The sequence below is a fragment of the Lynx rufus genome, unplaced genomic scaffold (assembly GCF_022079265.1).
Source record: "Lynx rufus isolate CCGP_SWC_20201006 ecotype Redwood Valley unplaced genomic scaffold, mLynRuf1.p SCAF_9, whole genome shotgun sequence".
NCBI lineage: Eukaryota > Metazoa > Chordata > Mammalia > Carnivora > Felidae > Lynx > Lynx rufus.
This window is the reverse complement of record NW_025814897.1, coordinates 68774777-68791617: the sequence shown is the minus strand read 5'-3', so window position 1 is coordinate 68791617 and position 16841 is coordinate 68774777. Positions and strand designations below refer to the sequence as shown.

Genomic DNA, 16841 nt, shown 5'->3' with positions numbered 1-16841 from the left:
CAAGGGGGCAGGAGGAGGAGGAGGGCCAGGCAGCAGTGCACCTGGGGGGTTCTGGATTCCAGGGGGGACACGCTCAAAGGAAACCAGAACTGTACAGTTCGATGGCTGCCATTGGCAGCAGGCAGCCTTGTTTGGAGAAGGGAGAAGGGTTTCTCCATTACTGGATTCTCAGTCCAGTGCAAAAGGGCTACTCAGACTGGATGCCCAACACTGATGGTAAGGGGTGCCTGGCTACACGGCTGGCCTGCCCGGCCTTTTCACGGAGCTCTCCAGAGCCCTGGACAGCAGGAGAGAGACCCTGCCTCGTGAAATGACCCCTTGGGGAGCCGAGTGAGGTTCGTCTGTCAGAAAATGCAGCCTCCTCAAACCCCGGCTCTGGTCCAGCCCCTTCTCAGGCCTCCCGTCCACGAAAAGAGGGCCTTGGGTGGGCCAGGCCATCCTCTCTGGGAGGTCAGAGCTGGTGTCTGCGGGTGAAGGCTGAGGGGTGCGCATCCTTACCAGGTCTGGAGAGGTGGCCTGGGTCTTAGGTCTGTGATCATTCATGTACAGATTGATCAGGACTTCAGCCGCGGCCCCTATTCCGCTGGACACTTTCCCTACCGTCAGCTACCCAAGAGCAGAGGCAGAGGAGACAGAGACAAAGGTAGAGGCCAGTTAGCACCGAGCAGGAAAGCACGAACAGGCTGGATGTGGGAGAGGGCTCCACACCCACATGCAAATAGCACCCAACATCCCGGGAGAGGCAAAACCAGCCTGGAGCAGGCAGCGGGCACTCTGGAGGTGGAGAGAAGCACAGAAATGGAACCCCGTGGCCCGGGTGAGCCAGGTGACCTGGAAAACTACCACCATGGGGAGGTGCAAGGCCTCCAGGATTCATTAAGTTCCTTCGTTCACAGATGGGGTAAATGAATCCCGGAGACAGGGAGGGATCTATCTGAGGCCACGGAGCACATACATGCAAGATTCGGAATACTTCCCAGGTCTTCTGACCGCCAGCCCGGTGCCCTCACGCACTAAGGAACCACGACCTCACGGACAGACAGCTGGATGGCAGCCGCCCTTCCCCAGAGACCGCCCCTCTTTGGAGGGCTGTGAGCTGCTGCTTCACGAGCAGTGGGCTTTCCCTGCTCCAGACCACACTGGGGGGGAAGGGTTAAGTCCCCAACTCCACCATGAACCAGTTCTGAGACTGAGCACAAAACTCTCAACTTCTGAGCTCAGTTTCTTTTGTTCAGTAAAACGGGGAAAATCGTGTCTGTCTCACGGATGTGGGGTAAGAACTGAGGGAGAGAATGTATATCCAAGCGCCTGGTGCTTTGAGGGCGGAGCCAGGATGAGCTAGATGAGCTAGACTCCTCCCTCCCTGCTTCCTGAGTTCAGCAGGTCCCAGCCTGCCTTGCAGCCTCCACACCCCTAGGGAGCAAGGGTGGTGTCTGACCTGAGTCGCCCTGGGACTACAGAGCGGTGACTGAAACAGGAGTGAGGAGGCAACAAGAGCGTACTCGACTGTGGGCTCCAGACGGCAGTGCCCAGAGGCCCCAGGCTGGTATTGGCAAGATAGCTCCATGTGGGCCCTGGGCATCACGGCCTGGTCTCGGGTACCTGTGCTTTGGAAGGCATGATGGCCATGCCCACCTGTCTGGGTCCCCATCAATGTGCCTTGGAGCTGGGGCAGCTGCTGGAGCCCAAGCAGATAGGGCATAATCACACAGACACCCTCCGGTAAATCCCAACCTGCTCCCCCTTTCCCACCAGCTACGAAAGGCCACCCTGGGAACACTGTAGTCTCCTCTTCAGAGAGGCACACACCACAGTAAGGGATTCTGGAAACACTGTTTCGCATCCCAGGATTCCAGAAGGAAGCAGGCTCCAGACCCTCTGCGGCCTCTGTATCCAGCTTCTGGGAGTGGCACAGGCAGACGGCCGTTGCAACAACGAGCAACTGTGATGTGTGAGGTTGAAGGAATGCCCTCAATCTAAACCCAGGACTGCTCCTGGGAGGCCACATCTAATCTGCTACAAGAGGCTCAGATATAAGGCAGGAAGTTCCGGGAATGGCAAAGCCAATGGGCAAATGGCAGCAATTCTCCACCTCCTGATAGCAGGGCCCATACTCAGAGCCTTGGCCAACTCATGGGATTCCTGCAAGAGCACAGCCACTATATGAGGAAGAAGAGGGAAGGATGCCAAGCAGATGGGGGAGAGTGAGGCTCTCTCCCCGAGGCTCCTGCTCCCTTTCTCATCAAGGAAGCCCTAACACTGACAGCCGCTCTGGAACAGTTGCCCCGACCACGTGTGGGTCTTGGGGTTGTAGGGAATACGGCCGTGGGCCTGTGACGTAGGGTGTCTGACCTCACGCCTCAGACAGACGGGGCCCCTCCAGGCTTTACAAAGCCTGCTCCTTCCCAGTAGCAGCAGCTGCCAGGCCACTTACCCCATACCCATTTCACCCTCCAAGCTGGCCCAGCCTGGGAGGGGTTAGGATTCTGCTTCCAGGCACACTTTCTGCCATTTGCAGGATTTTGCCAATGCCAAGGAACTTGGCTCCGGTTTCCGAGAAGGGTTCAGGTGCGCGGGCGCAGGACAACAAGCCTTTGTTGGCCTGTTGTTGCACCCCCCCACCGGGAACCCCCAACACAGGTCCCTCAGACAAAGGCTGTAGAATACCAACTACTTCTTGGGGTTATATCAAGACAAAGAGGGGAGGGAAGACAGCGGAGGTGAGATTTACCCGCCTGCCCACACTGCCCTTGTGGGGCTCTCTCCAATGGCCCAGCGTGTGAACTAGCTGTGAGGCACTCTCCCAGAAAGACTCCACGGCGATGCCATGATACCCACGCGCAATTATTGCCTCCCTTGAGTTAGCAGAGACTGAGACTGTACTTTCCAAGGCTTTAAATACAAGCCCCTAATGGGACCTTATTAACCACTTAGCTAATAGGCACTTTGTGCTGCTGAGCTTTTGTGCAATCCTGACTTAAGGAGCAATTACAGAAGCCTGCCGAGGGCTGTAAGGTTGCTGGTGGGTGTCGCCAAACACATCTGTGTCGTCATGGGCCTGCGTGGTTCTTCTACCAGGACAGGGCACCATCCAGGGTCACCTGGCCAGGGAATCCAGGATAAAGACAAAACTGGTCTTTCAGTATGGGCCATAAAGGCTCCTTTCTCCCAGTTGCAATCACAGACCCCACCCCATTTCAGAGGCTTTGCCAAGAATAAGGAAAGCACCCTTAAGAAAGCAGCATTGGGTCTCCATCTGCCCCTCCCAACCTGATAGAAACCATCCCAGGGTCACCACTGGCCAATACCAAGAAGTGGACTGGACTTTCTGGAGAGGTCACAAGGAGACTAGGAGATGGGGAACTAATCTCAAGAGGTGAGGGGGGGGGGGCCCAGAAGCCTACCCTTGATGACCAGTGTGGAGGCAAACATTTCCTTGGGGATTATGGGTTCTCTTCTCTATGTTTCTTGTTAACAGGATACCTCATCGGCTCTAGAAGATTGAGGACATGACCAGACAGACATGTGCTAGCTCACTGCTCCTCAAACAATCAGTGGTAAATGACCAGGTTTTACTTTAAAAAAAAAAAAAAAATCTCTAATCTATTGTGACCTGGTATTTCTGGACACAACACAAGGGAATTGCTAGAGATATGATTGTGCACTTGGTTGTATGGCAATGCCACACTGCTCTACAGGTGTCTAATGCTCACTTTCACTTGCCATGCTCACTGGGTCACAGACCAGTGCCTGCCCAGGGACCACACTTGGAGTAGCACTGCCCCAGCCAACCAAGGAATTACTAGGCTCTTGGGATGCTGAGAAATAGAGAGATCAATTTGTAGAGAAACTTCCAGAAAACTCATCCTGGTATTGACCTCAGAGCGAGATCCAGGGGTTCTCAACAAGGAGATTCACCCACTGAAAGACCTCCGGAGGACTAGTCATGAGGACAGCTGACAACTCAGGAGAGTTTGGCCAAATAAAAAGATTTAGCCAAAAATGATCCCATCCCAGTCACTAGTTTTTAAAGAACTGGTCATTTCGGAGGGCTGTGGGGCTGCTTTTGCAAACCTTTATGTATCTTTCAATATTCTTGTAATTTTGAAGAATCGGAGTATTTCTTACTACCCTCTTTCCTCTTTTGAATTCTAATTATTTTTTGGTTAATTGACTAGAATAAGCTGGAATGGCTGGACACTTCCAGCAGGCCAACATCTCACATTCCATTAGAATAATCTCACATACACCATTTCCCTGAGCCTCAGCTGCCCCATCTATAAAATGGAGAGACCACCTCCATCCTTGCAGGACTGCAAAAAAGGGTCCCCATAGAACCTGGGCCACACCTCACATGGCACTGGGCTCCCAAGAAGCACTTGGCAGATAGTTCAAAGCACTGTCGTTGGGGTGGCTTTTCACTTCCATGTTCTGGAACTTCTTCTCTCCTTTCTTAGATGGCCTTCACTCTGAAAATCTCTAGGTTGCTTGGGTTCCCTCCTCTGTATGAGTAAGACCAATACAGCCCAGCCAGAGTGAGCGCACCGGCTTCTCTTTGATGAGTCAAACATGGTGACAGGACTGTTGTCACCAGCACCGATCCCAGAGGCTGCAGCAGATGGCTGGACACCCCCCCACACACACAAAGGAGGCAACCCTGGCAGCCTGAGCTCAGAACAGGACAAGCCTTTCTCGCCCTGCTCTCCACTCCCTTCTGGTTTGCACTCGCTAATGTCATCACTGTGTTTTACTCATGTCTACACTCCGGGCACAGGGCATGTGCTCTGAAGGAAGGAGGAAACAGGTTCCTGGGCCCATCTGTGGCCAAACAATGCTAACGTCCCCCTCCGCCCTCCCACCACCTCGGGCCTGGAACTCAGCCAAGAATACCAGGTGTCTGGGCTGGGCTTCTCCACAGAGCTGGGCCCCCATGACCACCTGGCCTGCTGTGAACATCATGAGGCCCACACGGCTCAGGCAGGGTGAGGAGGTGTTTCCAGGGCCTCCAAGCTGAGGGCTCACTGGAAGAGGAAGTTTTGACAGGCAGGGCCAGAGAAGGTCTCCTGGGCATATTTGGGCTGACACTCCTCTCTGAGGAGTCCCTGCGCGAGGAACGTCACAGGACAGGCGGTGGGCCTACATGCCCAGGGATATGCTCAGGGCATGGGGGAGAGAGGGCAAGGTTCGAAACCACCTTGTTTTGAGGAGGTCCAGAAATTACACCCTCGGAGTTGAGACTCAGGCAGGCCTTTGTGGCCGTGACCTCCCAGTGGGCACCCACATCTGCACCTGTGTCCACTGGTGCCAGGCACCGTGCTGTGCCCATCCGTGTGCAATGCTCACGGCCTTGCGAGGTGGGTCTCATAATCCCCCTTTGCAGATGGGAGAGCTGAGATTCAGGGAGGCTCTAACTCACCTGAGGCCGCACTGTTCTTAAGTGGCTGGGATGGAAATGGAAACCTGAAGGTGACTTCTTTGCCTTTAGAAAGAGAGGAATCAACATGCATTTCAGGTAAATGAGCTTTCTTCCGGAATTCTCCTCCACTGGGGAAAGAGTATGTTTACTGGATCCTTCAGGCATGTTACATTGGTCAGTTTATGGCATTATTCCTGTCACCCTCAGGGCTAGCTGTCGTCACCTCCATTCTATAGGTTGGGAAACTGAGGCGCTGAGAGGCCCACCAACTCATCCAAGGTCACACAGTGAGTACTTGGTGTTCTGAACCCAAGTGCGACCCTAAGCTCATATTCTTCTCCCTGCAGCGCCCTGCCTCCCTGAGACACACCAGCACTCTGCTAACTAAAATTCCCCATGTTGGGATACACATAGTACACTTCCAAAGGCACTCTTATCCCAGGAAAAAAGAGAAAAATGATGAGGTTGAGGGAGGCCTTGAGATCTGGGCTTGTCTCAAATGAAACAAAGACATAGCAACCAGCAAAGACTCACCTAGCTTTGCTCCAATGTACAAATCTCTGCAGCAAACCCTGCAAATCGAGTTTTGGAACAAATAGCCCCATGTAGAGAAAGCTCCTTTTGTGATGTGCATTGCTCTTCTGACCCAGGAAGACTGACCCACAGTCCCCTCTTGCCCCGCTGCACAAACACTCAGCCGCCATCTTGTTCTCACAAGAGCTCACCAGCCTTGGCAAAGGACTGGCAGTCATGCCCCCCTGCTTGAAAAGAGAGGTTAACTAATGGTTGATTGGGGGCCAGTACCACCACAGGAGGGCCGGTCTGATGGGATGGATGAGTCGAATGGTGCTGGGAACATACGAGTGGACATGATCCCTAGTCCAGTCCTTGGAAGACAAGACTCTGGTAAAGATCTAGATCCTAAATGAGAGGACCTAAGGAAGCCATGTGACACCATTCAGGCCAAACTCCCAGTGGCATCACTGAATCTTAGAGCAAAATATCCACCTGAGAAGGCAGGCAAGTGGAATCTGAAGGCAGAGCCCTGGCCACATCTCTCGGGACTGGTGATCCAAGTTTGTATCCCTGTGAGGAACACGTGGTCCTCATACGAGTTTGGCTAGGTTTGCTCCCAGGTGGAGGTGGCTATCCCTGGATCCTCAGAATTGGAGTGTAGGGCTCTAGGGCAGGAATAGAGACACGGTGCCTGCCTGAAGTTTGCCAGGGACCAAACATCAGTCTCTAAGTGCATTTTCCTTCCTCTGGCTTCCCTGAATGGAGGCCAGCTTGTGGCCCTGGGCAGTGAGAACAGCCCATAATCTGCTGGAAAGAAGCACTGAGGCCTCAGGCTCTCTCCAGGGGAGAGGCTCCCGGAGCTCCTTCAGGACTGAATGAAGTGGTTTGTCACCAGGCTGCCACTTACTTTAAGGGGCAGCCAACCCTCTCTTCAGAGGAGGCCATCACCCTGCCAGATTCTGTACATGCACAAAGTCCAGTGTTGAATCAGTGGTAGGGTGGACCCAGGAGAGGGAGGGATATTGGTGGTGTGTGGAGGGGGGAGTGCAGGGCCACTGGCCGTATCCTCTCCAAGAATACTTGAAACTTGGAATTCACCACTCATTCCTAACTGCCTACAAGGGCTTCACAGTGAGATCTGAAGGGTATTGTGAATGTTGAGTCCAAATTGGGTCCTTTTTACAAATGGAGAAACCAAGGCACAAAGAAGGTGAGTGGCTTGCCCAATGTCCCAGGGTGGCCCTTTCTGAGAGCTCTCCACTCACTGCCAGCCACCCTATGACAGGCACATCAGCCTGTAATTAATAAGCTCAATTATACTATCGCCTGATGGCCAAGGCTGGCTAGAGAAATGGAATAAGAATAAGAAATAGGGGTGACTCTTCTACCACAACCTGGTAGAAACAAGGAACAGAGCTGTAGGGGGAGCAGAGGGCCTGAGATTGGCCATCCCAAAGCCCACTCTACTTGCAGTTCTCCATGCTCCATGTTGAGCTCTATGCGGTCACAGCCTCCGGGCTGGTGCCTCTGACAAGGACTCCATTCACACTGGGCTGGGGTCAGGAGGGCTGGGTACCAGTCGCCTCTCTGCACCTTTGTTTTCCTATCTGTGGCTCTACTCTCGCTCAGTCCTCTTTCCCAGGAAGAGCCCTCCTACCACTCCATTTTAAATTCCTACCCAACCCCAGCCTGCCAGGTCCCTGCTACCTGCTATAATTTTTCCATAGGATGTACTGTCTTGTCTTCTGATGTACTGTACAGTTTATTCACATATTATATTATCATTGACCATTTATTTCCACCTATAAGGATATAAGCCTCACCGGGGAAGGAATGTAACTGCATTGATACCTATCCCAAGAGCCTGAAGTGCCTAACACTGAGCTGTCTGTTGTTTAATAGATGTTTGTTGAATGGCTGAATGTTCACTAACTGCCTTGCCTCATGGGTGACATTGGTTTAAAGCTCCTTGAAGAGCAATGGAGAAGCAGCCGAGGGCTCCAGTGGAGCATGATGAAGATGTGACGGGGAACGTGCCTATTGATGTTGACAGACGTGACAGAAGTGCCTCTGTCAGACCCTGGTGGCCTCGCCAGCACTTAGAGATCAAACACCTACTAGAAATCAAGTCAGGGAACTTGGGAAGGGTGGTAGCTTTTCTTGTCCCAGCTCTGCCCTCAGGCCAGGCCACCATGAGCATGAAAGAAAAGCAGAGACAAGAAGGGACCTTGACCAGGGCTAACTGAAGAGGGGCTGAGCAGGAGAGAAGCACGGTGTGCGCCTGGCTGCCCAGCCAGGAGCACCAGCCACTGCCTGCTTGTGCCCAGGCAACCTCGCCCCTTCTCGTCCTGTCATGGCTGTCACAGCAGCAAGTACCGTCCCCACCGGGGGAGGCTCCTCTCCCGAGCTGGGCAAAATGGCTGCTCCACAGCCTTGGTGATGGTGATGACAAAACTGCCAGTCTCCACCCAGAGAGCTCACTATCACATGAGCCAGGAACCACTCTCTTGTTGATGAGAAAATACGGAAGCCCAGATAGGTCAGGAGACTTAAGGTCAAACAGCCGACCAATGGCTGACCTGGAGCAAGACACTAGGCGTCTTGGCTATGGCTATCTTCCATGGAGCTGGAGGTGTTTGTGTTTCTCCATGTCACCTCTTGCTGCCCTTCCAGGGGGTCATTCACACCCACGACTGGGACTGTGGAGGAGTGGGGGGCTGAAAATATTCCTTGCTCCTTTCTTAGTGACGTTCCCTGTACTCTTCTCCCCACAGCAGTGGGAAGTCACTGGGGGTGGGACTCCCAACTACAAACCAAGAGACAGCTCCTCTTGTACACTCAGGTAACATCAGGTGTTTGAGCTTTAGCCTAAAGCATGGGAGCAAAAGAGCAGTAACTGTGATGGGGGACATTCAGCCTTGCACGCCCAGACAAGCCTGGGGAGCTAGATGGACCAGATGTGTTCAGAGGAGCACAGTTTGCAAGGAAGGGACCAAGCCTCCTCATGAGCAACAGCTAGACAAAGTGGGCTTCACATCCATTTTCAGGCTTATCCACTCTAGGGGCCAAGCTTCCCAGAGACCAGCCCTCTCCCACCCCCACCTGTCAGTGTTCTCAGCATACTCAGTGACAGGAGGACAAGAGGGAAACCAGAAATTCCTCCACAACCACAATCTAAAAATTGTTCAAGGGCGCATTTCATTATCTACCTAAAGTTCGCTCCCTACCCCCGCTCCAAGCCGACCTCTGCACCGCTACCTGAGTCAGCCTTCTAGAACACAGAGCAGTGGCTTCTGTGGCTATGAGAGGACGGAATGAAACCCCTTAATACCAAGAGTAGACTGACTCTCACCCTCATCCTCCACACTCCCATAAATACTTTTATTCCCAAAGCAAGTTACACCAGAATTCTCTTTCCATTCATGCAAGCCCTGCCTGCCTTCCTCTGCACATGCTAGACCTTTCTGAAATGCCCTTCCCTTTCTGTGTAACCTTCGACACTTGTTTCCCATATTGCCTACTCTGTGAATCCTTTCCAGACTTCTCCCCCTCCCTGGGTTCCTATAAACTTGCCCTTTCTGTGCCTCGGAATTCATGGATAGTGTTGACAAGTAGTAGGTTCGCCATGTGAAGCTGCCATTTTGCTAGGTCAAAAACAACCAAATACTGGCCACCTCCTATGTAAAATGTTACTCATTTCTATGCTGCTGTGCTGTTCATCATCAAAACTGGAGTAAAAGGACCGTGCCGCCCTCCCCCTGTTTCGGCATCCGGCACGCGGTGGCATATGGTGGGTGCCAAGATGCACAGCACTGTTCGGCCAGTTTTTGTGTGCTGCCTGTTCTGCTTTGGGGCTTGCTTCAACACAAAAACAAATGAATCTGGGACTGCTGTAAAGCATCTTACAAACCCTCATCGCCTCCAAAGCAAGCTCCTGGCATTTGTCTGCACAGGGTGGGCAGAGGAGAAGATCTCAGAACATGCAGAGGGTGGGGGAAGCTAATGGTACGGGACGACTACCTTTCTGGCAGGAGAAACAGAGTCAACAGTCGATGGAGAGGAAGTAGCAGCAGGATCAGGAGATGGAAGGCAGGAGGGAGAAGCTGGAGTGTGCTCGGGAGACAGATCTTTAGAAAGTAGTTTATTCTGCACAGAACAGAAACAGAGGAAGCTGTGATTATCCCTGGGGCGTGCACCGTGATGCTCACCTCCACAGTGCAGCCCCATGCCTACGCATTCAAGGATGGGAAAAGAAACCCAGCCTGGGTCTCAGGACAAAAAAGAAGCCTCAGTCTTTGGAGCCCAGCAGGACCGCTTGGCTCCCGGGTACACGGCATTCTGCTACAACTATTCCAGCTCCCTCGTCACACCAAAAGAGCTGCAGCCTAGTCCTGCGTCCGTCTGCCGCAGATACCAGCGCTAACACCTGACGCTCTCACTCTGGAGTTTGGGGTCACGTAGCAGCTGCAAACTTAGGAAAGGAGAACCCTGGGCTACTGTGGAGGATGGCCCCTGGGCCCCAGAAGTGAACTAGATGCAAAGCATCCCTCCGCTGTCAGTGACTCTGCCAAGAAGCAGAGGACACAGGTCTGGAGGAGATGGAGCGAAAGCAGCAGAGGGGTTATGTCCTAGGGACCAGGCTGCCTGCGAGCGGGGGGCGGGGGGGGGGCGCCTTTCGCACACATCCACTGTGGGGACCTCACTATCAGCTCTTCCAGCTCCTCGCCAGCCCTCGCTCTTCTCTTCAGTGAGTTTCGAAAGGAGTACCTGGCCTGCAAGGGGGCTGCGCTTCCCATTCTCAGGCAAAGCCATTCTTCTTGGCTGATGCCGCCTTTTGGGAAAGCAGAGCACAGGTTACAGCCTGTGCTTGGCCCCATCACTCAGGATCTCCCCGGTCGGGGCCACAGGGAGATTCCCCCATCATGCCTCCCAACGTCATGAGCAACTTGTCCTTCACGGTCAAGTCACCGTGATGTGATTCCTGACAGTCCAGCTCTCCTTCTCCGTGTTGACTCTCAGGACGCTCAGAGCCTACTCGGACCCCTCTAGGATCTAAAAGCATTCGGTTCTGCTTCCTTTGACCTGAGCCCACTTTACTACCTCGCTTTTCCCTTTGTCATGATTTATCTACATATTTTTGCATCTTCTCATGTGGGTCTTTTTTAGATGCCGGTCCAAGTTCTTGCAAAGTCAATAGCTCCTCATGCCGTGGAAGGAGGAGGGGGAGGGTCTGAAGCTGCACAGACTGAGTCGTGGTCACTTTGCTGGATGTCCAACATGTGGTCACTTTGCTAGATGCCCAACATGTGGATCCCTGGGCGGGGGAGGGGGCTCTGAAAGCCCCTTGTTTACCTGTGGGAAATCCCCATGTCCAAACATGGAGGCGAGGTGAGCCGCCTTCTCCTTAATGTTCTTTTTGTGAAATTCCCTGTTGGCCAAGTTCTGAGCCCTCTTCTGCAGGCCAGGTGAGAAAGAGGAAAGAAAAAGAGACAGTGACAGAGACCGTGAGGGTCAGGAGAGAGGTTGGGGGTTTGGGGGGAAGGGGCAGGCTTGTCTCGGCGGGACGGAGGGGACAGGGAGTGAAGAGGAAGAGGAGGAACCCACTGTGGGCAGAGGGAGGAGGGGAGGGAAGGAAGGCACCCCCAAACACAGGCAGAGGAGGGGCACGGAGCAAGGCTTTCACCTGGAGAATCCTGTCCTCCACTTGCTGCAGCCGCCGCAGCACCCCGGAAAGGGCCAGCGCTCCCTGGCAGGCAGGGGGCAGAGCAGGAGAGCTTCCTGGCCCACCCAGCTGCAGGTCAGACTTGGCTCTGGCTCTCCAGGGTCTGCTCGGGCACTCGCAATCAGCAGACACTTGCTTTAGCTCTCGGAGCACGTGCCCCGTCACAACCACCGAGGGGAACTGGGAGAGAAGGAAAATCAAGCTTCCTTCCCGACTGTGGCCCATTCACACCCACCCCACCATAAGCCATCCCCAAGCTGACCAGGGGCAGAGGGCACGGCAGGTGCCGCCGTCAGTCAGATTCCCCGCTAACCCGGGGTCCCGACTCTCCACCGTCCGACATCCTCAGTAACGATACACAGTCTCGGGCCTCCCCCCAAACTCACCGGATCAAGACCTGTACGAGGCTGGTCTCAGTCCCAGCTGCACCCTGAGGTCACCTCGGGCACTTAGAAAAAGTAACCCAAGTTTGGCCCCACCCCCCGGGGGTCTGGTTTAATTGGTCTGGGGTGGGTTCCAGATATTTCTGAAAAACTCTCTAGGGGCGCCTGGGTGGCTCAGTCGGTTGAGCGTCCGACTTCGGCTCAGGTCATGATGTCACGGTCCTTAAGTTCGAGCCCCGCGTCGGGCTCTGTGCCAACAGCTCGGAGCCTGGAGCCTGCTTCGGATTCTGTGTCTCCCTCTCTGTCTGATCCTCCCCTGCTCGCTCTCTCTCAAAAATTGGTAAACACTAAATTACGAAAAAGAAAGCTCTCTAGGTGATTGTGACGCTCACAGACAGAAAGCCGCTGGAATACACCCACACGGGCCTCGCTCGGCCTCCACCACCTGGAGCGACACAAAACTCCTGGTGCTGACGAGCCGCTTCTGAGTACTGTGGTCACAACAGTGTTTCTGTTCCAATTCCAAACCCAGAGATGCTAGCTGGAAAAAGCCTCAGCCCGCAGCTGCCAGTCGCCTCCCCGGCCCCAGCCGGTCCTGGTCTGCTCGGGCACCGGGGGAGGCCTTCGCCACATCCCAGCCTCACCCCTCCAATGGTGCGCAGCCAACCGGTCACCTGAGCTCGGCCCAACACCACTGCCGCTTATCCATCCATTTCGAAATCTGCCTATTCAAGTGGTCTGCAAATAAAGCTACGTATCCCGGAGCTTCGCACAAAATCCCCCACGCGGTACAGCCGGTTCTCGCCCGAGCAGATGCAGCATCGAGGGCGTAGTCGTTGGGCAGATGTTACTCCTGACTGGCAGGTATTTCCAGATGCTGCATGCCTGGTTAGTCTTACCTATAAGGGCGGTCACCCCAAGTTGTGTCTGCCTTCCCAGAGATTCTACAGTCAGCCCTACATGGGCTGCACAGCCAGCCACTGACCCCGCCCCTCAGGGTGAAAGTCCCCTCTGACTTCAGCACGACAGCGTCCACTGGAAGGAGCCCTACCTGCCTTTTCAGAGGAGGTGATGGGCCGGGTGTGGGCTCCTCCGGCCGGGGGCAGCGAGAGTTAACAGGTGGGTCAGAGGAAGAGCGCAGGACAGGCTTACCTATCCCTGAGATGCGGCATTCCTGGGAGGAGGAAGGGAAGTCCAAAAAAGCAGCCACGGGAAACATGAAGGAGAAGGTGAGTCAGACTGAGAACTTGGAGGGAGGAGAAGAGAGGTGGGCAGAGACAGCACCCCTGCAAGCTGGGCCTTGCTGGGAAACCTGAACCCTGGCTCTCTGTCCATGTGAACAACAAGTCCTGGAGTCCCCTTCTCTTGGACAACGTGTAAATCCCAGGGAGGCCTTGCTCTTGGCTTAGACCCGGGGCACTGGGCCTGTGCCGCCAGGCCATGCCAAGCCAGGGTGGCCAGCCCTCGAGTCCTCCTGGAACTGGCAAAGCTCCCGGAACACTAGATGCTATATTCCTTCTGATGGAAGAGAACCCTCAATGACACTTGGGGACTTCTAGGGGCAAAGCCTCCAGAAGGGGCAATTGAGAGAAAAAAAAAAATTCAGAGAATTGTAAGTCTCGGGAAAACGGCCCCCTTATAGCAATAAAACTTGGCCCCCTCCCTGGGGAAGGTCAGTTTGTCCCGGAGGGAGCGTGGTCCACCATCAAGGCCAGACAGACATTTATGATTGCCTGTAAACCCAATCAACCAGGTGTTCTCTAAAAGAGAACCAACCCCCTCATCCCAAGCTCTTGTAATTTGACGGCTCCATCCCAAAGGAGTTCAGGGGAGCAAAATGAACCTCATGAAGCTCAGACCCTGGAGTCAGAGTCTGGAGAGCAGTCAGCGCAGTGTGCAGCCTGGCCCACGGCATTCTGCCTCTTTCGGCCTCACAGCCACCCCTGCTCAGACACAATGGCCCTGCTAGCCTAACCTCAGTGAACACGGGAGAGGGGATGCCAGAGAACCCTTGGGGAGGGCTGGTCCCCCGGAGCTTAGACCCGTGACTCAGTTTCCCCTGGTTTGCACATGTCTTCTCACTCTGGCCTTAGGCTCCTCGGCAGCTGGCATCTCAAAGATGGCTGCAGACCAAGTCATGGCTACAAGGTGGAACCAGATTCTGGATTTCTCCTCCAGTGCAGAAGAGGCATCAGCAAACTATGGGCCCCGGGCCAAATCTGGCCTGCCGCCCGTTTTTGTAAATTCAGGTTTGTTTGCACACAGCCACGCACATTTGTTTAGGTATTGCCCCTGGCTGCTGTCATGCTACAAGGACAGAAATGAACCGTTGTGAGAGAGATAGCATGGTTCCCGAAGCCTAAAATATTTGCTAGAGCCTAAACTTGCTATCTGGTTCTTCTTGGAAAAGTGTGCCGACTTCTGATCTAGAAGGAGCGCCAGTCTCACCCGAGCCAGGCCTGGCTGGCCTACCTGAAAATCCACCACTAGCCTCAACTGGCTTCTGCTTCTGGTTTCTGCTGGCTTCTCAGCAGGTTCTGGTCACCAGGAAGGTAGGTCCAGCGAGCATCTGACAGGACTCACCTGCTTCACGAGCGAGGGGTTCCGAGAGTTCTCCTCAAACTTGGCCAGCAGCTGACTTGCCATGGACTTGACTTTGTTCTGATTTCCACCTTCTTTATTGCTGCCGCACTCTTGACTGGAGCGCAGGCTCCGGCTGGAAAAGGTTGAAGGCTGCAAAGGCCAAATTGAGTACATTGGTTGTTGGATCCTGGCACCCAGATATCAGGAAGGGGCCTGGGGACTCAAGACGGGGGACTAGTTTCCTGAAGAAGGACACCATGGTCCGAGGAAGTGAAGCAGAAGCAGGAGGTGATGCCCATTGAGACAATGCTCATATCTTCCCAAAGGACAGGCACACCCACCTGGGAGCCAGACAGGGTTTGAAAATGGACTCACTTCCTAGCCCCATGACCTTGGCAATTTACTTAACTTCTCTGAAGTGTCCTCATCTGTAAAATGGGAGCCTAACCCACTTCCTCTGGTTGTTGGAAAACTCCAATACAATAATGAAGTGACAAGCAGAACAGTTTTCCAAATACACCATGTGGCATCAAAGGTGAAGGGTCGGGGGAGTGGGGGTGAGGAAGCAAGAGGCAGTATCAGTCAGGCAAGGCACGGGCCTTGGGCTTCTTTCTCCTCTCTCCTCTGCACCCCAATCCCAACTTCAACCAGCCCTTCTCTGTTGTTGCTATCTTTAAAAAAATACCTTTTAATCTGGAAGTAATTTTATTTTTTTAAGTTTATTTACTTATTTTGAGAGAGAGAGAGCAGGGGAGTGGTGGAGAGGAGAAAGAAAATCCCAAGCAGGCTCTGCACTCACCTCACGGAACCCAATGTGGGCCTTGATCCCATGAATGCTGAGATCATGGCCTGAGAGCCGAAACCAAGGGTCAGACACATAACTGACTGAGCCACCTAGGCGCCCCTAGAATAATTTTAGATTTACAGAAAAGCTACAAAGATAGCACAGGTAGTTCCTATATACCCTCACAGATGCTTCTAATGTTAGCATCTGGAATAAGCATACTACCAATCCCAAAACTTAGAAATTAACCCGGCACAATTCTATTAGGTAAGCTAGAGACTTGATTCAGACTACTCTAGTTTGCCACCAATGTCCGTGAGGTTCTAGGGTACCAGTCAAGGTCCCATATGGCATGTGGTTTATCACGTATCCTCAATCACCCTCATCTGTAAGAGTTTCTCCATCTTTCTTTGTCTTTCATGACCTTGACAGTCTTGAAGGAGACCGATCAGCTATTTTGTACAGGGTCCCTCAAGCTGGGTTGGTCTGCATGTCTCCTCATGATCAGAGTAAGGTTGTTGGAGAAGAGTTTTGGAGAAGATGCCACAAAGTTCAGAAGTGTCCTTCTCCTTGCTTTATATCAGGGTAGGTGCTATCAGTGTGACCATTACTTGGTTATGCTGTTTTATCAAAAGGTATTCCATGTAAGACTTCTTCGGCTCATCCGCTAAATACTAGAACCTGGAAAATAACTGGTGTTCATGGAAAGTCTTGTCTCCTTACCACAAGATCTGCTCCCATAGGCCTCAGAAGTAAATACCATCATATCTGGTGGGCAGTCTGCTTTCCCAAGGGGGCAATGAACCTCCTTCAAAGGAACAGATGTTCTCAAGATGACTAAGAAATGTTCATTTAGCAGAAAGTCATGGGAAGAAGCAAGCTAAGGTCTAATGATTTTTTTTTTTCTTCTGAAGAGTCCCTAAGAGCCCCAGGGGAAACCTTGTATGCATATAACCACTCTGAAGTGTTAGACAAACACAGAGTCACTCCGACTTCAAAGTACGGAATGTAACTGTGCATATCAATACAGGCTTGAGAAGAAGAGGGTAGGTTTACTGGAGTGGTCACTGTTTGCACAAGGCCAAAGTGGGCCAAGACACTGGGTCACAGACTGGCGCTTCTCAGAGGTTAATGCGCATACGAATCACCGGGCGGCTCTCTTTCAGATGCAGATTCAGATTTCAGATTGGGGGGGGGTATCTGGGGGAAGGGACACTGCATTCCTAACCAGCTGCTAGGTGATCCTGCTGCTGTTGGCTCCTGGCCTACATTTTGAGCAGCGAGTATTTTGGAAAGAATTATTCCTTAGTTAAATCTGACTTTAGCAAAATGGCTGGCTCCGATCACAGTCCAGCAACATCTCAGATGGGGCAGGAGTAACCAGATTTCTTCCCACACTCTGACTCCTGTGTTGCCATCGACAGAAAGAGCACAAAC

The 16841-nt window shown here is 53.1% G+C and overlaps 1 protein-coding gene across 4 annotated transcripts in view; it reads right to left on the bottom strand.

Annotated features, from left to right (window-relative positions):
- MICAL2 (microtubule associated monooxygenase, calponin and LIM domain containing 2) overlaps positions 1–16841 on the bottom strand; it is a 223342-nt gene that overhangs the window by 89053 nt on the left and 117448 nt on the right. For 2 of the 4 annotated variants that reach the window (XM_047070161.1, XM_047070163.1), the window contains exons 17-18: positions 14621–14770; positions 5417–5479 (exon numbers count right to left, since the gene is read on the bottom strand). In XM_047070161.1, coding sequence (XP_046926117.1) covers positions 5417–5479; positions 14621–14770 — 213 coding nt within the window. Of the gene's footprint in view, positions 1–498; positions 607–5416; positions 5480–9952; positions 10079–11284; positions 11387–11615; positions 11835–13088; positions 13212–14620; positions 14771–16841 lie in introns of all 4 variants that reach the window. The other 2 variants (XM_047070165.1, XM_047070162.1) reach the window with 2 other exon arrangements.